General features: G+C 38.7%; 4 protein-coding genes and 1 long non-coding RNA gene across 8 annotated transcripts in view; all 5 read left to right on the top strand.

The window, feature by feature from the left end:
* The window catches only part of LOC126815727 (nibrin), a 417793-nt gene that overhangs the window by 335510 nt on the left and 58316 nt on the right, over nucleotides 1-23967 (top strand). The window lies entirely within an intron of this gene.
* Nucleotides 10002-23967, top strand: part of LOC126816294 (uncharacterized) — a 23739-nt gene continuing 9773 nt past the window's right edge. Inside the window, exons 1-2 of one of the 3 annotated variants that reach the window (XR_007678293.1) lie at nucleotides 10002-10016; nucleotides 10485-11005. This is a non-coding gene — a long non-coding RNA (uncharacterized LOC126816294). Of the gene's footprint in view, nucleotides 10017-10230; nucleotides 10246-10377; nucleotides 11006-23967 lie in introns of those variants that run through there. The other 2 variants (XR_007678292.1, XR_007678291.2) reach the window with 2 other exon arrangements.
* LOC126816289 (outer dense fiber protein 3) lies at nucleotides 13795-14958 on the top strand. The gene has a single exon (XM_050542616.2). The coding sequence runs from the start codon at nucleotides 13965-13967 to the stop codon at nucleotides 14721-14723; it is 759 nt and encodes a 252-aa protein (XP_050398573.1). The 5' UTR covers nucleotides 13795-13964; the 3' UTR covers nucleotides 14724-14958.
* On the top strand, nucleotides 17298-18690 carry LOC126816290 (outer dense fiber protein 3-like). The gene has a single exon (XM_050542617.1). It carries the CDS (start codon nucleotides 17355-17357, stop codon nucleotides 18111-18113), a length of 759 nt encoding a protein of 252 aa, XP_050398574.1. The 5' UTR covers nucleotides 17298-17354; the 3' UTR covers nucleotides 18114-18690.
* Nucleotides 22733-23553, top strand: LOC126816291 (outer dense fiber protein 3-like). The gene has a single exon (XM_050542618.1). It carries the CDS (start codon nucleotides 22733-22735, stop codon nucleotides 23489-23491), a length of 759 nt encoding a protein of 252 aa, XP_050398575.1. The 3' UTR covers nucleotides 23492-23553.

The following is a 23967-nucleotide window of genomic DNA, read 5'->3' as shown; positions in this document are numbered from 1 at the left end:
CTGTTTACGCCCCCCGCCCTCCCAATCACTATTTAAAAAATAAAAAAATAAAAATAAAACCAACAAATATTTGTGATAAATATCGGTGATCAATACCGTCTATGCGGTGATTAAATCCCACATTCCCACTCAGTCATAAACTTGCATGTTGTAGAGTCCGAGTGATTTCTTACCGACCCCACCCTGTAGTAAACCGACTTTAAACAATAACACGCAAACCTCTTGCGAAGTGCCTTTTACGACCCTCAATGTTTTGGGTATGGGTTCAACGCGACAACAATCAATCTGATTAAAACACAGATCCTATTTCGTTTCGTTTTTTATAGTTCAAAATTTCGTTTTATTTGTCTGTACTACATAAGGATCTGGAAGCAGTTGTTATATAACCTGCGTGAGGGATTAATCAATGAAACCATCTGTTACGTCGATTGAAAGTATAAAAAAAAACGAAACGAAATATAGATCTGTATTTTAATCAGATTGCAGCAACAATATTCATTCACATTAATTCACTCACACTGTTCGTTTGACACATCCCTCTCTGTTCGGATATATGGAAGGGTATCACTGCCAATATTAAATGCTCTGTGACAATGTCGTTTCCATTGATTATATGTAAAAAGTACAATGTAGAAACATCAATGGAAACAGCATTGTCACAGAGCATTTAAATTTGGCAGCGATAACCTTCCATACGGATAAGCTAGTGATTTGGCGCCAGACAGTATCTGATCAGCTGTATTTATCTCGACGACAATGTCTGAAATACTGCCAGGCTGCATTTCCGGCAGTCTATTTCTCAAAATATCGTGCCGAAAATATTCATTCACTTTGATTCACCCACTCCGTTTGTTTGACACTTTTCTCTCTGGTCTGATAAACTAGTAATTTGGCGACACGCGGTATCTGGTAAGCTCTGCTCTACGTGTATTTATCTCGACGGTCACGCATTTCTGACAGTCTATTTTTCAAATTTTCGGGTCTTCGTTGAGGTTGGCAAGTCCATTCGTTTGACAATTTCCTCTCTGGTCGGATAAACTAGTGATCAGGCGACTGGCGGTATTTGGTCAGCTCTATTTATCTCGACAATCGGTGCCTGGATACTGTCAGACTGCATTTCCGGCAGTCTATTTTTCATAATTTTCTGGGGGAGGTCCCCCATACTCTCCGTAAAGGCTCGCTAGATTGGCGCTCATGGTGGGGCTTCGTCGTGGTTCGCAAGTCTGTTCGTTTGATACTTTCCACTGATTGGATAAACTAGTGGTCTGGGGACAGGCAGTATCTGGTCTGATATATTTATCTCGACGATCAGTGTCTGAAATACTGCCAGACTGCATTTCCGGCAGTCTGTTTTTCAAACATTTCTTTGGGGGGGGGGGGCAATACACCTAGTTGAAGCTCACGCCTTTGCCCCCTCGAAGCTCGCCGTCACAGACTGCTTCACACCAGATTTGAAAATCCAGCCCCTGTCGTGTTTACACGGTTGACGACAGAGATGGGATGGGGATAACTCCGGAATAGAAGGTCGCAAAATTATGAATATCGCAGTTTAAACCCAAAAATTCATTAAATGCTATAGGATCAGTCACTTTCACTGGTTTTCGGAAATGGGGGTAACTCCGAAACTGAACAGTGCATATCGACAGGGTTCGACCTCTCGTGATCGCAGTGCTTAATTGTTGACGGACAGACACATTGGCGTGTTTATAAGTGTCACTTCGTTTCAACGCTATAATCATAATCATGATGTTCAAGCAGTGTAAAACAAAATATCTCAGATATGTTACAAATCGTCCCGCCCCTGATAATATGTGCCTGTATACAAATGTAGGTCGGATCAACCGTGTGAGGTGGTGGGATTAAGACGAAAAGCGTATAGGGCACGGTACAGCGCCAAGAAAACTTTGAGAAATAGATGAGATTTGGTGCATTCTGAGGTATATTCTGGGCGGGTAACCCAAAATAGAAATATTAAATATTTTGTTTATATCAGAACATAAGTACTTCAATCAAGATACGAACCCCAGCCAGTCCTTTTAAACACAGTCAATAATAAAAGAATTAGCTTATAAAAAAAAAAAAAAAGTTTTAGCTATCAATTCAGAAGCTTTCGTCTGTATCAAGTGACCTCATTGCATCATAATCAATCGACATTCGGGGATCACGTGGCTAAGTGGGTAAGACGCTAGCTCGCTAGCCTGGAGGTCGGGTGTTCGATCCCTGCATTGGCTGAGAAAGTTCATCCAGATTTTCCGGCGTGGTTCTCCCTTGTCAGTGATGCAGGACGGAGGGGCTGACAAGGAAAGCTGTCTAGTCGTTCGGATGGGACGAAAAACCGAGGTCCCGTGTACACATTGGCGTGCACGTAAAAGATCCCTTGGCAGTTGGAATTCGATATAAGAGTAAGCCGTAGTGCCGGCTGTCCGGGCAAAATTTCCCTCATAGCACACTGTATGGCGTATGCCCGTCTTCATTAGCCCAGGTTAGGAGCAGAACAGTAGGACGTTAAACTCCATTTCATTTCATTTCAATCGACATTCTGGATAGATTTGTAAGACTGAAGCATGGTCGAGACTATTTATAATTAGTTTTAGTTTGGAAAAGGAACACTCGCGATTGCATTTAGTAATCGTCAGGCACGAGTAGATGCTGAGCAGGACCTCTAAATTTGGAAACGCACCATGAATTCCATGCTGGCTCAGAATATCGTAAATTTGCAGTTTGTATGATGTGCTAGTTTCCTCCACTCCACGAAGGCTTTATAATAAAGTAGATGAACCATCTCATAGATTATAGGTCATTCGAGTTGCAACAGCTAGGAGTTAAAATGGGGATCCCTGAATGAGGTGCCAGAGAATGATCTTAATATTTTCCAAATCTACATTAGAATATCTCGGTCATCCGATGAATCTTTTGTTCTTGTACTCAACCCGAAATGGGGGCCCAGGGCATAATTTGTTCCACTTATACCCCCACCCCCCGCCGTAGATCCGGTAGTACGTACTGCGCACATGTTTCAGGAAGTATAGAAGTGCAATAATAATGGATAACATACATTTTCACATTCAAATAAAAGATTAAAACATTATCGATATTATGAAATATAACACCAGCAATATATGAGGAAATCTGATTGTATAACATAACAGATTAAAATCATTCCAGGTTAATAAACTGCAGTTGGGAAGTAGAATTGACAATACTAATTTCTCTCTTCATCAAATTCCCACGGTGATCAAGTTAATCCCACGTGTTGTAAAAGGCGACTAAAGGGATCCATGTAACGTGCCAACGTGTTTATCGGGCCTTTTCTCTGAAACACATGGTTCACCACGTCGGGAGATCTTTCCAATCCACGTTGATATTTTAGCACCGGAGGATGTTTCTTTTCCCAATTTCAATGCTTGTTTTTTCGTTGTTTTTTTTTTTTGGGGGGGGGGGGGTACCCTCTATGTCCTAAGTCTACCCGACAGAGCACGACTGGGATCCGTGACAAGGACTAGGGCCGCCTGTCCAACCTCGTGGGTTTTCTCCGGGTCCTCCGGTTTCCCCCCACTGCTAAAGATCCCTACGTGCAAGCGAATTATTGAAATAAAATTAAACCATATGTTAGTTCTGAAATGACCTAGTTTGTGTCGAGTGGACGTTAAACTCCATTTCTCTCTCTCCCACGACTGGGATCAGTCGGGTATAGATATGTAATTTTACTTTCTGGCTTGAGTATTATATATCCAAAACATTAAAAATGACCTGGGAACAACCAGTTGGGAGAGGCTGTCAAAAATGGGTTGGGCGGTATTACCGTAGCAGATGTTTGTGTAGATCCTGTTAAGCCGTCAGAGATTAAATTTCCTTGACAATGCTACATTACATTACTGTCGTGTTTATAATAAACCAAATTTTAATGAGCTCCAAACATTACTTCAAAAGTATAACCCATTGGCTATTATTTTGTCACAGGAAACATTAACACCTTTGCACCCATTTACAGGTATATTGATTTTACAAAACGTCATTACATTCCTTTATTCATATATTATATTAAATCATTTTTCAGTGTTCACTTTTGGATATCATTATTATATATCACATATATGCCCATCACTAATTGTGAAGTTTGATTATATTCTATAAAATAAAATTCGTTGTCAAGTAATTCAAATTGATTTCCTTATTTTGAACACCCCAAGTGATTAATCTAGTAATCTTTAATCCTTTTTCAATATTTATTTTATAACTACATGTATCATAGCGAGAACTGTCAGATCTTTATCTGAATCTTACATAATACATCTTTAAAGGAGCTAATTCGCTAATATTTGGGACCTAGAAATTGACACAAATGGATCGCCACGCATATAAAAATGTAATGTGAATGTATATAAACTGATTTACATTCAACCGTTTCTGTTTCTACTGTAATTTCTACGCCAGAAGTCTCAATTGAATGGTAATATTTAGCGTCTGGTTATTCCAGTCTACACCGATGATATTTATTGTTCATGCTCTCCAGATAAGAATATAGCGTCACCATTTGACATGACTTTTGGAATAGGTCTAGCCGCGTTCTTTGAGTCCCTTGTTCCAAAAGGCACTGAAACGCATTATGGTACACGATTCGTGTACCAATGGTAAAATGTTTATTTTGTCTTGAATATTGGATATCAGAAGCCCATATTTTCCCTGTAAGATCACAAGACCAATGTTGATTGGAATTGACAAATAATACGTGTTTTCAATGTCGAAAATTTTTTGATGATATTGAGTTAGAGACTTAGCTACTTTAAATAAACGGACAAAAGCCAGATTTAAGAGGCAGGCCTTTTGGAAATTATTAAAATTGTTTAACGGGTTCCTCTTCTTTCCAAGGGTTTTACGTCCACTTCCACCATGGGTGATATCGTAGACAACGGGGTTTATGCGACTAACCTTATGTATTTTTTTCCAAATGGTAGAACAAAACCTGTTTTATAGCGGATAGTCTAATACGTAAAGAGAGAGTGTGTGGGGCGGTAGTGATTTAACGCTTGCGCGTTCGTTAAATCATAAGTCTGTCATTTAGACAAGTGGCGTAGTTTCGAATCCCCACTGGTATGTGACAAGGAGGAGGGTCGCATATCCAACCTCGTGGGTTTTCTCCGGGTCCTCCGCTTTCCTCCCATTACTAAAGACCACTACGCGTAAGATTATTATTGAAATCAAATCGAACCATGTGTTAGACCCGAAATGATCCAATCTGTGTCCAGTAGACGTTTAACCCCGTCTCTCTCTCTCTCTCTCTCTCTCTCTCTCTCCCACTCTCTCTCCCTCTCTAAAACGTCCGGAAAAGCGTCTAGTCGTTCGGTTGTGTTAGAAAAAATGAGGTGCCCCCATATAGCAGATTGCAGCCCCTTGAAAGTTGATGCGTGGTTCCCCCTTGTCAGTGATGCAGGACGGAGGGCCTGGCAAGGACAGCTGTCTAGTCGTTCGGATGTGACGAAAAACCGAGGTCCCGTGTACACATTGGCGTGCACGTAAAAGATCCCTTGACAGTTCGAATTCGATATAAGAGTAGGCCGTAGTGCGTATGCCCGTCTTCATTAGCCCAGTTCGGAGCAGAACAGTAGGACGTTAAACCCCATTTCATTTCATTTCATTTGAAAGTTGATGTATGTAGTTCTCTTATTTGAAAGTCCGGCAGTCTGTTTACTTGTCCTTCTTCATTAATCCGATCGCTGCCATAAAGTTGGACCTTAAACCCCATTTCATTTTTGTTTGGTTGTTTTCTCTACGTGTCTGGTGACGAATAGCCTTTCAAACAAACAGCGTCATTTTAATGATTCAGTCAAAACCCCACAGCCCTGTCAATAATGAATAACTTGTCCTACTACCACCACTGTCGCCCAACTGTCAAATTTTAAAGAAAAGTAAATTTAGTTTGAATCCCTTTCATCTTTTTCCAGTAATTATTTTTTATATCTAAAGCTTCAAGTATTTTTATTTTTATTTTTTGCACATTGTGTTCTCAAAAGATTGTGGTAATACAAGTGTGTGTGTTAAATGAATGAAACTTGGTTTAATGTTGAGTTTAAGAAAACATGGTAGAAATGTTCAATGTACGTGATATCCACATCCCAAGAAATTAAAATGAAGCTTTGTGTCTTTTAAGAAAGTAAGTTAGGCGAACGACTTGAACTATTTGTTTCACGTGGATGTTTTTTTCGGGTTGTTGTTTTTTTGGTTTTTTTTAGTTTTTGCACGAGATAAAAACTTATTTTTGAGGAAGTGAATATGGGATCTATGTAAACCTATGTACTCGTAGGTGTGCACGTAAAAGATCCATGTACAATGGAATTCGATAGAGAGTAGGCGGAAACGCCCATGTCCTGCCAAATGTTCAATTATAGCAAACTGCATGGCATACACGCGTCTTCATGATCCCGGTTGGTGTAGAAAAGTAAGACGTTAAACCCCATTTCATTTCATTTCACCCATGTAAACAAATTAAGGATTTGTCCGATGGTAAATGCTATTAAATTTGATGCAGAACGTTCCTAATCAGCATTCTTCGATAAATTCCGGTAATATTCCGACGTGTTAAGATTTATACCCGAGACTGGGGACTCGTGTAGGCAATCTCTAAAAAATCAAGGAAGGGATAATTTATGATTCGTAGGTTCATCTGGAGTCGGCCAATCGCCATCTTCGCATCTGAACGCACCTGGTCTGAACTGGTCGGGCTAATGAACACGGAAATATGTCCGGACTGCAGCGCTATGGCTTATTCTTATCCCCTATTCCAATTGTCAAGTGTTCTTTACATGCACGACAAAGTGTACTATCCGCACGACTATTGGCACTGTTCCTTGTCTGCCCTGCACCACTGACAAGGGAAAACACGCTGAAAAATCCGAGGTACTTTTTCTCCCAGTGAGCCAGCACAGTATGCACTCAGCCACAGCGGCTCCCACACCTTATAAGAAATGTAGTTAGTACAAAATGAATTGGAATAAACAATTTAAAAAATAAAATGGGACGAACTGTTTGTATAAATTTAATTAGATGCGTCAAGCAGAGTTTCGAGTTCAGATCATGACCCTATGTCTTATAAATGCAAACCTTTCTCAGAAAACACAGCGGTCTATATTACATTGTAAGTACACACGTAAGTAAAACTGTCTTTGAAGTTAGATATTATTTTGTTGATTAAAGGAGGGCGAACACCTTTTAACATAACAATTAAAATAGTTACATGTATCTGAAACGATATCAAAAACTGTATAATTAAAGGGATGGTTGACTTTAATAAACATTGTTAGCCAGGTCAATAATCATGGAAATTGGGTTTATATTGTACTTTCTGCACTAATAGGACTATACAATGTGTTCTTTTATGTTCACCCCAACGTTTTGCATACCATCATAACGACGGGGCAAACCAGGCTCACTGGAAATTTAAAAGGAACTTTTTCAGCCACCACCAAGATCAAACCCGGGACGTCCTTTTTGTTCAACAAGCGCCATACTCATCTATGTGTCAAGCTATGAATACAATGAGGAGTAAAGATTGAAGTTTTGGGGTGTTTTTATAAACAATATTTTTATTCAGGTTGTCTGAATGGGATTGAGGAACAGGCTTTGCCTATGTAAAAAAAACCCTCCCTTGGAGTTGGCTCACGTACAAAGACAAACTGTTATACTGGACTTGGAAAACACAATTCCAACCAGTAATGGGAATTTCCAGGATTATTCACATATAATAATAAATATTCCAATAAGTGTTACACTGAAAATGGTGCATAATAGTGTAAATGCAAATAGTTCACAATCGTTGTTGGAAATTAATTATTACGCCTAATTACAATTTAAAATCTGTACCCCTATTATTACACTAATGCCCTTTAATAAAATTATTAGAAAACCCGTTTAAAGTCAGAAGACTAGAAATCAACTTAAAGATGTATTAAGACCTAAATCTGCCTATTGCGGATTTTTTTCTGGCTCCAAATATTATTTAAATTATTATTGAGACATTCATTAACATGACAAGCCCATTATCAACTTAATCATGCAGTTAACGCTAAAATGAAAATAGAGACTTCGTCTATTATCGTAGCAATGACAATCGAGACAACGCTATTCTTGTCAAAACTTCAAATATCGCTCAAAATAAAGTAATGTGTCTGAAATTTCCAATGCATTTATTTTTCATTATCTATTTCAATATTATTACAGCAAGAACGATCAGCTCGTTATCTAATGCATCTTTACGCGTGAATGATAGTATAGTTGTTACATTACGATTAGATCGCCATATAGGCTACACCGTCGGGTAACTAACTTAGTCTACAATGACTATCCTTTCTATGATGCTACTAGACAGGTTTCAATTTAACTGATGTTCAGCAATTACAGATATCTTTATAAATATACAATGAATATATACCTTGATCAATACTTGTATACTAACTCTCTAAATGTGGTTTATACACGTCGTCTAAATTAAGTATACTTAAGTTGTACATAAAACACGCTCAATAATAAGCTATGCGCTATACTTGGAGTGATTATGAAAATAAAGCCAATACTATTATTCAAAAACCTACGAATCTATGTACACAAACACTTTTTGAACCCAGCACACGGTATAAAATTGACACTGTTTTGACAACTTTCCCAAATTACACCTCAAGGTGTATACACTCATGTGGTGTAGATGATTAAAAACACCCCGTATTGTCTACAATTTACACCACATTTTGGGTGTTCATTGTTCCTGAATATGATGGCTTAGTCTTTTTGGGTGTAGATCTTGTAGTTGTGGGTGATTCTCGTTTTAAAACACAAGCCGTGGTGTAAATTATACACTGTTTATAGTTTTAATTGTACCCATTTTTAACATCATGAAATGGGGTTTAATGTCTTGTCAATAAAACACTTGGGACTAAAATAATTTAATTTTTAATTTCATTGTTACGTGTGCAATGCGAGTGGTAGAATTGTGTGCGGATGCGGTGCTTCCTATAATGTGTACTCTAGAGTAGAGTAGACTTCGGTTATTCATCCCATCCGAACGACTCGAAGTCACTCCTGAAAAATAGCGAATACTCTTCTCTGCTCAAGACGGGAATCGAACCCGAGATATTAAAGACTTTTGGCAAGTGGAATTTTTCCCATCCGTATAACGTATCCGTGTCGTCACGTGATACGTTGCGTTAATTTAGTTTTAGAGTTTTGGCAGATTTTTGCGCCGTCTACGTATGGGTAGCTGAGCTGAGCGTAGTTCTATTACAGCATGATGGCAGTTATCTACCAAGATCAATATCAGTACTAGTCAAGTACCTAGCCTACAAATTCCTGAAGGGAGTAAAGTCGTTCGACTTTCGCGGAGTTATTTAAAAAAAAAAAAAAAAAAAAATAGTGTCGAATCTTATTAAAAATATACCCCTTTTACAGATTTGCAAGGTCCCACCTCCCTAAATTTAGCACGTAGATCAACAAGCGTGCATACAGATAGGAAAATATGAAAATTCCGCGAAAATCTCATCCAAAGTAATAATTAAATTCCAGTCTTTGCCATGGTTAAAATCACATCAAATATACACCTTCGTTCTAGGATAGACATATATAGATTCATAAAAACGCTACGGCACAACATTTCAGCGTCTAAGAGTAGCAAAAAAGACGACGACTTTTTCCGTATTAAAGCTGTTCGATACGTGCTGCCGTATCCGTGTGCCGTATCACGTATGAGAAATGCACACCAATTGATGACGTCACACGCAAAATCATTACGGATACGCGATACGGACCAGGAATTTACGCTTGCCAAAAGTCTCTATTGTGCTTAAGGGGCCAGTGTCGTGTCGCTCGACTGTCGCGGCCTGCAATTTTTAACAGTGGTGACTGTCTCTTCAAAACACGTTAACAATCAATTAAGAAGACACTTTGAAGCGAAGAATTAGTAGCTGAGCCTTACAATTAAATAGAAGATAGAGTAAATATATTAGGTGCTTGAACCAACACACAATTCCTAGGTAAATAATAGAATCTACATGACGACTGCAGCAGATACAGTACACGGTCGTTATATTATACATACAGGCATCGTTGGATTTCAAAATTCCTAAGTTCTTTTTTTTTACAGGAGGTCTAAATTATATATCAGTGTATAATAGGTGGCGGTAGAGTGTAAAATGTTATAGGATGATTCAACGGAATTAAGAAAACAAAAGTAGAAAGGGAAATGTATTTAGGTTGCTGAAGGTATTTTTCAATAGAGGTTAGCCCGACATACGTAGGCTAGAATTTTAATGTGATTTATAAAATCGATTGTTCTGCTTAAAATTAATGATCATTGGAATTATTATCTGATTGCCATAAGATAATACTCTTTTGGGATTATACTTCATACACTACCAAATGCATGACAACTATCAAAAGATATAACTATTAAGTTGATGCAATTTTCAAAAAGCTAACACGAAGTATAAAAACAATTTCAGGGGTTCAGAAACAAGATCGAAGCGTAAAGTAAACTTTGGGCTATTTATCTACGTTTAAATTTACTGGTTCAACTTATTGCTCTTCGTGTGGTTTAATATAGACACAAGACTTAGACTATATTTGTGAACCACTGTGGCCAGTCAAGAATGATGGTGTTTTCTATACCTGACGTATAACCACGAAGATTGAAAGTAAATCGCCAAAGACCAGGCTACTTTGTTATCTTTAAAAAATTAGCGTAGATTTCAAACTTGTCACGTGTTTTGACATCACTTGTCAATCATACTAATCCACTGCATTTACCATTAAAAACAAACGTTTCCAAGAAAACCGAAATACAAGAAGAATGGTTCTTTTTTAAACAAAAGCCACAAGTTTATTATGTTAAGTTTTGCGTTGGAAAATATGTAGACTGTGTGTTTATTTGTGATTTAAAAAAAAACAACTTCAATTTTGTAAAGGAAAATGGCGTATCTGATATTACTGAAGATTATTATGTTACAAATGCTTCTACTTGAAGGTAAGTACAAACTTATAGAACACAGTCAATTTTGCCTCATATATATATATATATGTCATTTAAAGGGGATATATAGGGAGCGTTGGCATGATGATCTAAAACACTGCGGTGTGGATCACGTTACAATGATTGATCTCACGACTGTGTACATGGTGAAAACTAGTCTAGAACGTTTAACATCGCGGATTTTTGGTGTTTTTTGGGGTGGTTTTTTTTTTTTTTGGGGGGGGGGGCTTCATATTTTTCAAATTTTTTAATCGTCTTTATTTTTCTTCCTATTTGGTGCTAAATTATATACTATTACTATCAAACAGGTTCGTAATAAAAAAAATAATAATAATACACTCTGATGTATAATAAAAGAGAAAGGTAAGACTCTCTTCTCTTGACATTTTTTTCTCTGGGATCTAACCTCGTCGCTATTTACTTCAAAATCGTGAATAAAATTGTCTTTGCTTCAAATGACATCTAATAGTACGGTTAACTATTCATAACAAAACACAACACAAGGTAAATGTGGATATAACTACTTCTCTGTTAATTAATAGCGACGTTTCGTAACACTTAATTACAGGTCTTGCCTTACAAATCAGTCACTCGGTTCCTTTCGAGATATTATATTCATTTCGATAAAAACACATAATTCAAATTCTTATAAATATGCTAAGTCAGTTTAATTGCCATAAATCAGTAGAGATGTTTTACAATTCCTCGACATTTTGAACATGTTGAGTATAGAAATGACGGAAAGTGGTAATAAGAGAAACAACTCTGTCCATGACTGACCCCAATGAATATGAAATGGTCTCAAAAGGCTTCCATACTTCACCGAAGAATGCTTGCCCATGCGCAACATAATATTCAAATTCCTTAATTTCAGGGATTAAGGCGTCATTCATTCATTTTATTTAATATTTATTCTTATTTATTTCCAAGCTGCTTTATTTACATAGCCTCATTTACATTTGTTTGTTTATTGCCAAATATCATCTAAGGCTAATTTCTCGACGATTTCTCGACGATTCTTTTGGGGGGGTTGGATGGTTGAATGGTTGAATGGTTAGCGTGCGCGCGCGCGCTGTATCATAAAGTCTGTCATTGAGTCGACTGGCGTGGTTTCGAATCCCCGGTTGTACGTGACAAGGAGTAGGGTCGCCTGTCCAACCTCGTGGGTTTTCTCCGGGTCCTCCGGTTTCCTCCCACTGCTAAAGACCCCTACGCGCAAGCGAATTATTGAAATAAAATTTTAAAAAAACATGTTAGTCCCGAAATGACCTAGTTTGTGTCGAGTGGACGTTAAACCCCATTTCTCTCTCTCTCTCTCGACGATTCTTCGAAAGTCTTTGACGCTAGCCTATATATAGTTTTAATGTTATTAAAATAATATAGTACAACCTTGTAATGGCAATTTAAAAAAAATGTAAAGTGTGAACATGATATTATATCCTCACAACTAAACGCAATATTGTGAATACACCCCTTATAATGAACTCGATAAGAATAAAGGGAGTAACTGAACAAACACCTCGGAATTGTAAATGGAAGAACCACATAATTAGAATAATATTAGTAAAGTATAAAAATTAGTAAACTGCCCTCGCTTCTTGAAATATCGTTTAAATAGAAAATCGCTAAATGCCTTCTTTCCGCCGAACTCTGATTATTCCGATGTTATTTGGGACGGGTGCTCTTTTGGCGTGTACTCCATTGATGTTGTTCGTTTTCATAATGCGTATGTATTAGTTAGTATGTATGACTTTAAACTGTAATGTATATGCCGCACATTTTCATCCATTTTATGTATCTGTTTGCCATTTTAACTATGTAGGCCTATATACACCCATTTGTTCTTTTGTATTAATATTATGTATGTATATTATTTAGCTAGAGGGGTTCTACATGGGCTAAGCCTGTTCCCCAATCTCATTCACATATCCTGAATAAAAAATTATTTTAAAAATTAGTTAATAAAATCATCCATATTAGGATGAGCTTCTCAAAAACTTAGACTATCTTCCAAAGTCATCATAAAAATAGTTATTAATAATTTGCCCAATCTAGTTTTGGTTTAAAAAAGGGTTAAAGTTCACTGTTATATTTAAATAGTAGGCTCGACTAGTCTAAATCTGTGTAGTACCATAGAACTAGAACTAGAAGTAGCCTACCCATGATAGAGGCGAATAACGTTCGAACAATACGACGACGTCATCGTATGAAAAATGGCGCGTCGCGTAAAACGCGTCTTATGAAAAAAATTAAACTAATATCGTTACCTCAACTTATTTTATTTTATTAAATTTAAAATATTTTTAACAGTTAAATCAAAAGCCTGTGCAATGTCTCGATTGACAACATGTTTCACGAACTTTGAATTTGTTTTTTTTTTTTTGTAGACTATTCTTTTTTTTTATCCGAGAGCGGTGAATCGAAGATGAAAATAAATATTAATTTCTTTTAATCAGTACAATATTATATAGTAATATCAAGTCAATCCGCTTTTCTAAAACTGCGATATTTTTTTCAAATTTTCGGACTTTTAAGGTTATTTGTTAGCACGTAGGCTTATCAGACATTAATAACAAACACGTAATACGGCTTTATATATAACCGAAATACTAGATGAAATGGCCAAGTATATATTCTACCAGTATATAGAAGGCTACAAAATCAATTAATCCCGTTTACTATTTAATAATGGAATGGAAACCTCGATTAGTTAATCACAGGCATGCGCGCGGTTGCCAAGCGGGATAGCTCTATTGTTTCCCTTAGTTGCATTAGTCCGAGATTAACGTTTTTACTTGGACTCAGGATTTGGAAAGGAGGTTAGTTATATAAATACATTTTGTGGCCACTGTTGTTGTGGCAGTGAGATTTAAAACCTCGGTAGTTGAATATTAATCAATTTAAAGGATCTTTTGTGTGAACTTCTGAAGAGAGTTTGAACAAGTCTCTCATAATGGTGTACCAATATACGAAACCCCGTACGGCAATCGCAGCCATGTACAACAGCCCCGGGCCTTGCTATGGTTTACCATCGCTCATAGGCCAAAGTGCACACGATCCAAGAAGTTCTCATATAAAGAAGCCAGCTTATTCATTTGGTGTACGTCATGGTAAATTCCGAGATGACTGCAGTCCAGGACCCTGTTATAATCCAGATCCGAAAATTTGCAGAGCTGGTAAAGATGGGACACCACACTATTCCCTGTACAGTCGGCAATACGATGGAACTATATTTCGAACACCCGGTCCAGGATCTTATCAGCCGGAACATTCTGGGCCATCAACCCACTTTAATCATCCATCCTACAGTTTTGGTAGTCGACCAAAGTACAGGAGAACCGACAACGTTCCAGCTGCTAATTGCTATACTCTTCCAGGAATGATCGGGAACACCGTTCAGAGTGGTAAACGTCAAGCTCCTAAGTTCAGTCTGTCAGATCGGCAAAAGACAGGAAGTTTCGCTGAAGATATGGCGCAGACCCCAGGACCAGGGACATATAATACAATCGATCCTAGTACCTTCAAGTCAAAGGCGCCATTATACAGTATGACCAGCCGACACGCGATACCAGAAGATAGCACCAGGAAACCCGGTCCTGGCGCCTACTCTCCGCAGAATGTATGGGTACATAAAGAAACGAAACCGGAATTTTCATTCGGAATACGCCATAGTCAATACACCACGCCTCTTATTACTGGAGTTCAAGAATAATTTAACCTGTTTCTGTGTTATTATCATGTAAAGAAGTTACTTACCTTAGTTCAGAAATTATTTAGCTAGAATAATCCACTGGAACTATTATGTGGGGAAAAAGATAAGGACTCATCATTCCTGTTATGTAACTTTTATATTATGTATTATTTCGTATGTTTTCGTTTCATTTTTGATACATATGTAAATATTAAGAAGTCAGCCATAAAGGTATTAAAGCCGCTCTCTGTGATGTAATTGGTAAACAATGAATAATTAATTAATCAATTGTTGTGATTACCAAAACAAGTCTTCTTAATCTAATGTTTAACGTTTTTTGTTTTGTTCATTTTGTACTCATTGTGTATAGATTGTAAATATCAAAAGTATATTATATTTATATCATTATTTTATAAATAAGCCTTTGTTTCTCTATACGGTTGTTAGAGACATTTATTATGTCTACGGAATATGTGCAAAAGAGGGCAGTGAAACGAATTCATTTCGTGTAAGATAGAAATTCCGGGAGGGTTGGTGATGTTGTGCATGGATGATCGCTGTCATTGGGGGATTGGGGTGGATTGAACGAAATGACAAAAGGGTTGTCCCCGTCCAACAGACCCCCACACCCCACACCCCTCCATACCAACCTCACAATTGTTTCTTGCCGTTCGAATGGTACAGAAAAGTAGGTGCTGACAGTCATTTCAGATTCACTCCACTGTTAACTTACCTCAACTCTGATCACTGTAGATGAAATACAGTCATGATATGGTGACCATCACTTTCAGGTGTCTAGTCAAATTTTGCCCCTCACATTACAGGTTATAATTAGATTTCGTTTATTTTACACTGATACTATACAATAAACTGAACAGAATGGACATATACTTCGTCCATTACAAATTGTTGATATTTCAACACGTGACTCTTACTAAGGAAGTAGCCCGTCCTTCACAATTTAAGGGTTGGGTGGTCCAGTTGGCTAACGTGTACGCTTAAGATCATACGATTGGGTCATTTGGTGTGACTTAGATCCCAAGATTTTGCGTGGCAGGGAATTGGGTCCTCTCTCTCTCTCTCTCTCTCTCTCCACCACAATTTTATTCGAGTAAAAATTAGTTATAAAACAAACCGTCTGACTAATATTTAGTATTTTGTCAAAAATGGGCGAAGGGTTTTGTGTATTTTGTTCATCAATAGTAAACAAACATATAAATATCAACATCCTGAGAACGGGTGGCGATTGTCCATATAGCGAAGATATGGAAGGACTGGGTTGTAACATTAATTTCGAATTCGAGAAGAAAAAATAAATAATCATAATGAATATAGCCCAAGGTGAGTAATGGCGTATGTCGAGCACGAGACAGGGTATACTCTCAAAAACAAAACACCTGATACCACCTCAAGTTTATATATTTGACGACAAGTTCGCATGGCTAACGTACATCTGCAAATGAGAGAGAGAGAGTAACGTTCACTCAATACAAACTAGGTCATTTCGGGATTAACATATACATTTTATTGCTTGTACGTACGGGTCTTTTGGACTTGGATGAAACCCGGAGAAAAACCATGAGGTTAGGCTGGCGAACCCGCTCCTTGTCACCTTAAAAATACACGCCACTTGTCTCATTAACAAACATTCAGATCTAAAGAGCCACCTATCTCGCACGCCCCATGCCCCCACCCCTTCTCACAGCGCCGCCCTTCCTATGGGTTTATATGCGTTAAAGCAATTTAATCGAAAAGTGGATCAATGACAACGACAATAGAAGATAGTAGGGAAACAAACCCAATCAGGGCATATTGTGATAGCTTGATATACAAAATACAATGTTTTGGTTTTTTGACTGCGCGTCTTTTTCTTCTTTTAAGGAGAGGGGCGGCGGGGGGGGGGGGGGTCGACGTGGTTTCAATCCCACACTTGTACATGTGACAAGGAGTAAGGTTGTATCATATGTTAGTCCCGAAATGATATAGTTTATGTTGAGGGGTGATTGTTTACCCATACGCCAATCCGTCATTAATATCAAAATAGAAAACGGGATTGATTATTGAATTGTGGAGCTAAATAAGAAAACCATATTAGACCAAAATTAATCAAATTATTTTAAGTAAAGACCATAATCGATTTTAAATGATAGTTTGATTTTTCATCTTTGGATCATAAAAATCAACGGAGAGATTATTTTAAATAGTCTATGAAATTTCTTACGTCTTCGTCGCTATTCAGTTGAGTTTCGTCTATGAGTGACACTTCATTACTATTCAATAGTATTTAGCGTGGGATGGATATTTCGCACATGAAACTATTTCTTGAAATTATAAGGGATTTGGTGTTTTGGGGTGTTTTTTTTTAACCAGATAAAACTTTAAACCCAATTAAATCAGCAAACCAGATAATACCTTAAATCTAATTAAATCAGCAAACTCCACGGGGGTTAATCTGTCACGTGGTGTATGGTGTTGCTAGGGTAATCGCGTCAGTGGTACCTTGCAACGGTAGTCGAGATTAACATAATGTCCGCCGTATAAAATCCGAAAGCGTTGATATTAAGTCATTACAGCGCAAACCATTGGACATACAACTTCAACTCTCATAAGTGAAAGGATCTCTTATTATAATTTTGTGTGAAAGTTTTCAAGATGGTTTATGAATATACCAAACCCCGAGCGCCGATTGCGGCCATGTACAACAGTCCTGGGCCGTGTTATGGATTACCTGCCCTGACGGGTCAAACAAGTCACGATCCAAGAAGTTCACACACAAAGAAGCCAGCTTACTCTTTTGGTGTACGCCACGGTAAATTCTCGGATGACTGCAGTCCAGGACCTTGTTATTATCCAGATCCTAAAATCTCCAGAGGAGGAAAAGACGGGACTCCTCATTATTCTTTGTACAGTCGTAACCAAGATGGAACTATGTTTAAAACACCAGGTCCAGGGGCTTATCAGCCTGAACACTCAGGACCTTCGGCCAGTTACACCCATCCTTCCCACAGTTTCGGTAGTCGACCAAGATACAGGAGAAGTGACAATGTTCCAGCTGCCAATAGCTATAGTCTCCCAGGAATGACCGGCAGCACCGTTCAGAGTGGCAAACGTCAAGCTCCTAAATTCAGTCTTTCAGGTCGCCAAAGGACGGGAGGTTTCTCTGAAGATTTGGCCAAAGCCCCAGGACCAGGAACTTACAACACAACAGACCCTAGCACCTTCAAATCCAAGGCACCATTATACAGTATGACGTCCCGAAACACCATGCCAGGTGATGCCACACAGAAACCCGGTCCCGGTGCTCACTCTCCACAGGACACATGGGCCCACAAAAACAAGAAACCCGAATATTCTTTTGGAATCCGCCACAGCCAGTATACAGCACCTTTAATTGTTGATGTTCAAGATTAATTTAATTAATGTGTGCTTTGGACATTGAACTTTATTTTTTTTTTACAAACGGTCACATGGGTGCCATGACTATGTGTCTTCTCACCAAAGATTGTGTTCATTCATAAAAAAGAATACTCTGAGTTTTAATTCGGAATATGCCCGAATTAGACCACCTTGCCACTTGTTGTTAAAATTCAGGATTAAATTCATGTTTTTCTGTTTGTGATAAACATTGCCTACTGGATGCATGGCATCATCATCCATAAAGACTTTTGAGAAGACAATCTGTCGGAACTCTATTTATTTTTAAAAGGAGAAGAAATTATCTTTCCCTTAAATTAATGGTTTAACATCGCTCGTAGGCCAAAGTACCCGAGATCCAACAAGTTCTCATATAAAGAAGCCAGCTTATTCATTTGGTGTATGTCATGGTAAATTCCGAGATGATTGCAGCCCAGGGCCCTGTTATTATCCAGATTCTAAGATTTCCAGAGCAGGTAAAGATGGAACTCCACGCTATTCCTTGTACAGTCCACGACAACTATGTTTCGAACACCCGGTGTCGGAAAATTCGGGGCCACCAGTCCACGTTAATCATCCATCTTACAATTTTGGTAGTCGACCAAAATACAGGAGAACCGACAACGTTCCTGCTGCCGATACCTATACTCTTCCAGGAATGACCGGGAACACTGTTCAGAGTGTTAAACGCCAAGCTCCTAAGTTCTGTCTGTTAGTTCGGCAAAAGACGTACAATACAATCTAACCTAGTACCTTCAAATCAAAGGTGTCATTATACAGTTTGACCAACCGAACCGCGACACCAAGCCCCTAGTTCACAAAGCTTTCTCAGACTAAAGTTAAGAATTTACTCCAAATTGTTCGCCCTATTGTAACTAAAATATAGCCCTTTATAAAACCTTTGTTATTTTAATGTATCAAATACATCAACAAGAAACTATGGGCAAAGTTTTGTGTTTCTTGATTAAATATATTTCTCATAAACGGTGATTAAAAGTTGAGTAAATTCTTAACTTAAGCCTGAGAATGCCAGGAAGATACCACCCAGAAACCCGGTACTGGCGCCTGCATAAAGAAAAGAAACCGGAATTTCCATTCGGAATACGCCATAGTTGTTGTTGTAGAATAAGGACTCATCATTCGTTTTATGTAACTTTTATATTATGTATTATTTCGTATGTTTTCGTTTCATTTTTGATACATATGTAAATATCAATGTGATGTAATTGGTAAACAATGAATAATTAATTAATCAAATGTTGTAATTATCAAAACAAGTCTTCTTAATCTAATGTTTACTGTATAGATTGTAAATATCAAAAATATATTTATATCATTATTTTATAAATAAGCTTTTGTTTCTCTATTGGGTTTAGATCACAAGACAAGCAGTAGCGTCATCCGGATCCGGTTACGGTTTTCCCCCTTCTACTACTGCTATCTTGGTTCTTTAACGTCTGTTTCCACAAAAGTGATATTGCAGACAAACGCCCCCACTCGCCCCCCCCCCCACACACACACTGCTATAGACTTTTATACGCGTAAGCGAATTATTGAAATGGAATCAGCCCCCCCACCCACCCAACACGCTCATGTTTGCGCGCTCATGTTTCCGACTCTCCCTCCACCACAACTATATTTGAGTAAAAATTAGTTATGAAGCAAGTCTAACTAGTATTTTTTTTTTTTTAAAAAATACGAGAAGCAGGCGCGTGTCCGGGGGAAGGGGTGGGGGGGTCAGGAGCCCCGCCCTCTGTTGGCGCAGAGAATATTTTCTCTCCCCTACATTCATGGAAATAACGCCGTTTTGGCTCACTCCACTGTAATCCTATACATGTATACACCTAAATTAGAAGAAATGTTGTCTCAAAGCTTCTGATTTTATCAGACGGACGTTATCTCCACCTTGGGCCCTCCGCTGCTCAAATTCCTGGACACGCCCCTGAGAAGCGTTTTGTGTATTTTGTTGATCAAAAGTAAACAAATATACAAATATCGATATCCTGAGAACGGGTGCCGATTGTCCATAGCGAAGATATGGAAGGCCTGGGTTGTAACATTAAGGTCGAATTGACGAAGAAGAAATAAATAATCATAATGAATATAGACCAGGGCGAAACTGAGTAGTGAGTAATGGCGAATGTCGTACACGAGACAGGGTATACTCTCAAAAACAAAACACCTGATACTACCTCAAGTTTATATATTTGACAAGTTCGCATGGCTAACGTACATCTGCAAATGAGAGAGAGAGAGATAGAGAGAGTAACGTTCACTCAATACAAACTAGGTCATTTCGGGATTAACATATACATTTTTATTGCTTATACGTACGGGTCTTTTTGAGTGGGACGAAACCCGGAGAAAAACCATGAGGTTAGGCTGGCGAACCCGCTCCTTGTCACCTTAAAAAATACACGCCACTTGTCGCATTAACAGACATCCAGATCTAAAGAGCCACCTAACTCGCACGCCCCATGCAGGGGCGGATTGGGGCCGGAAACCGGCCCGGGCTCCCGTGTCGGAGCGGCCCCTTTTACTGACCGCGGAGCCTGGACGGGGGGTCCGGGGGCTTTCCGCCGGGAAACTTTTGAAAAATCAACCCAAAATATGCAATTTGGTGGCATATCTGATTATAATCGCTGTCAAATAGTATATCTCATAAATCGATTAATTTAGGCCAAAACCCCGACCTGCAAGTAATTTACAACCATCAACCTGTGAAATCATCATATCGTCATATTATGCAGGATTCCGAATTCCAGCCCACACCCAGCACACCCGGCCCAGAAAGTCTAGTATACCAGCCCATTCCAGACTCCAGTGATGGCGTGGCGGTCCGTTAAAGCCACCGGCCACATACAACAAGTTCATCATCGCTTCATGGCCGGTCCAATACCCCCCCCCCCCCCCCCCATATAATGTTCAGCAGAAAAGAGTTTGTTTTAGACGAATTGGACAAAATTATTTTTTTCGCCCGATGGCCCAATCCGCCCCTGGCCCCATGCCGTCCGCCCCCAGCGCCGCCCTAAATAAATTTAAACGAAAGTGGATGAATGACAATAGAAGATAGTAGGGAAACAAAACCAATCAGGACATATTGTGATGTACACTACGATGGTTTTGTCTTTATTCGTTTTGTTTTGTTGTTTTTTTTGACTGCGGGCCTTTTTCTTCTTTAACGGGGATGGGGCGGGGGTCGAATGATGACTACGTGCACTGTAGAACATAAGGTCTGTAATTGAGTAAAGTGGTGTGGTTTCGATCCCACACTTGTATGTGACAAGGAGTAGCGTCGTCTGATTAACTTCGTGGGTTTTCTCTGCGAATTAATGATATAAATTGTATCAAATGTTAGTCCCGAAATGATATAGTTTATGTTGAGGGTTGACTGTTTACCCATCCGTCAATCCGTCATTAAAATAAAAATAGACAACATCATTGATCAATGAATTGATGAGCTAAACATGGAACCCCATATTAGAAAAGATGACATGGGGGCTGATGCTCAAAGCTCCGTTAACTTTAATGGAAAGAAAGTCTGTTGCTGGAAGCCCCGTTAATTTTAATATGGGCTCCGTTATCTGTTTAACGATGGCAAAGTCTGCCGTCAGTCGAAGTATACCCTTTACAAAATGTAATCTTTAGTATGAAATTCTATAGTATTCTACAGAATTGGGGCGGGGGGGGGGGGCTGTAGGAAATAATGGCCCCAAATATTCTACCAATTTCTGTATTCAAATCCCATAATTTTTCCAACAGACTTATGCTAATATTTCTAAAGGAAAATATAAAGTATTCTACATTTTTTTTTAAAAGTGTTTTTGTAGTAAATTGTAGTTATCATTGTGAACAGGCTGCACAGTTGGCCCACTGTCTTCATTTTCTTATCTTGGATTAACGTATAATGAAATTGACTTTCCAACAATAGAAATTTAACGGACCGTTAACAAACGGTACGTTAGCAAGATAACGATCCGTTAGTGTTTAACGGATTGTTAAAATAACTTAGTTGAGCAACCGGCCTCTGGTCTTACCCTAAAATGATAGGTTTGACTCGGCCAACTCGAATTAATCAAATTATTTTAAGTAAAGACCATAATCGATTTCAAATGTTAGTTTGAATTTTCATCTTTGGGGTATTTTAAATAGTCTATGACACTTCTTACGTCTTCATTGCTATTCAGTTGATTTTAGTTTATGACACTTCGTTACTATTCAATTGCGTGGGATGGATATTTCGCACATGAATCTATTCCTTGAAATTATAAGGGATTCGGTCGTTCTTTTTTTGTTGTTTTTTTCGTTTTGTTTTGTGTTTGTTTTGTTTTTAACTAGATAAAACCTTAAGCCTAATTAAATCAGCAAACTCGGGTCATTATTTCAAATTATATTGATAACTCCACAGGGGTTAATCTGTCACGTGGTGTATGGTGTTGCTAGGGGAATCGCGTCCATGGGTACCTTGCAACGGTAATCAAGATTAACATTATGACCAGCTTATAAAATACGATAATGTTGATAGGTGGTCATTACCGCTCAAGCCACTGGACTGTCAACTTCAGCTCTCGTAAGTTAAGGATTTCCCGGTATAATTTTGTGTGAAAGTTTTCAAGATGGTTTATGAATATACCAAACCCCGAGCGCCGATTGCGGCCATGTACAACAGTCCTGGACCTTGCTATGGATTACCTGCCCTGACGGGTCAGACAAGTCACGATCCAAGAAGTTCACACACAAAGACGCCAGCTTACTCTTTTGGTGTACGCCACGGTAAATTCTGGGATGACTGCAGTCCAGGACCCTGTTATTATCCAGATCCTAAAATTTCCAGAGGAGGAAAAGACGGGACTCCTCACTATTCCTTGTACAGTCGTAACCAAGATGGAACTATGTTTAAAACCCCTGGCCCAGGATCTTATCAGCCTGAACACTCAGGACCTTCAGCCAGCTACACCCATCCTTCCCACAGTTTCGGTAGTCGACCAAGATACCGGAGAAGTGACAACGTTCCAGCTGCCAATAGCTATAGTCTCCCAGGAATGACCGGCAGCACCGTTCAGAGTGGCAAACGCCAAGCTCCCAAATTCAGCCTGTCAGGTCGCCAAAGGACTGGGGGCTTCTCTGAAGATTTGGCCAAAGCCCCAGGACCAGGAACTTACAACACAACAGACCCCAGCACCTTCAAATCAAAGGCACCATTATACAGTATGACCTGCCGAAACACCATGCCAGGCGATGCCACCCAGAAACCCGGTCCCGGCGCTCACTCTCCACAGGACACATGGGCCCACAAAAACAAGAAACCAGAATATTCGTTTGGAATCCGCCACAGTCAGTATACGGCACCTTTAATTGTTGATGTTCAAGATTAATTGAATTACTCACGTGCTTTGGACACACTTTATTTTTTACAAACAGGCCACATCCATGGGTGACAGTCAAGAGGCGGTGCCATGGCTGTGGGTCTTCTCATCAAGGAATGTGTTTATTCATAAAAAAGAAGACTCTGGGTTTTAATTCGGAATACGCCCGAATCAAACCACCTTTCCATTTGTTAAAAATTCATGATTAAATTCACGTTTTTCTGTTTATGATAAACATTGCCTACTGGATGCTTGATATCAATATCCATAAAGACTATTGAGAAGACAACCTGTAGGATTTTTATTTATTTTTTAAAAAGGGAGAAGGGTATATCTTTCCCCATAATTAACTATGTAATTTATTATTTATTAATTTTTACATTTTATGATTTGAATAATAAAATATCGACTGTTTTAATTGTCAATGGAAGCTTTTGTGAATTATATGATATTAAATGAAATAGAAATGAAATGGGGTTTAATGT

Source organism: Patella vulgata, chromosome 3 (assembly GCF_932274485.2).
Source record: "Patella vulgata chromosome 3, xgPatVulg1.2, whole genome shotgun sequence".
Lineage (NCBI taxonomy): Eukaryota > Metazoa > Mollusca > Gastropoda > Patellidae > Patella > Patella vulgata.
This window is presented reverse-complemented; position numbering and strand designations above follow the sequence as displayed.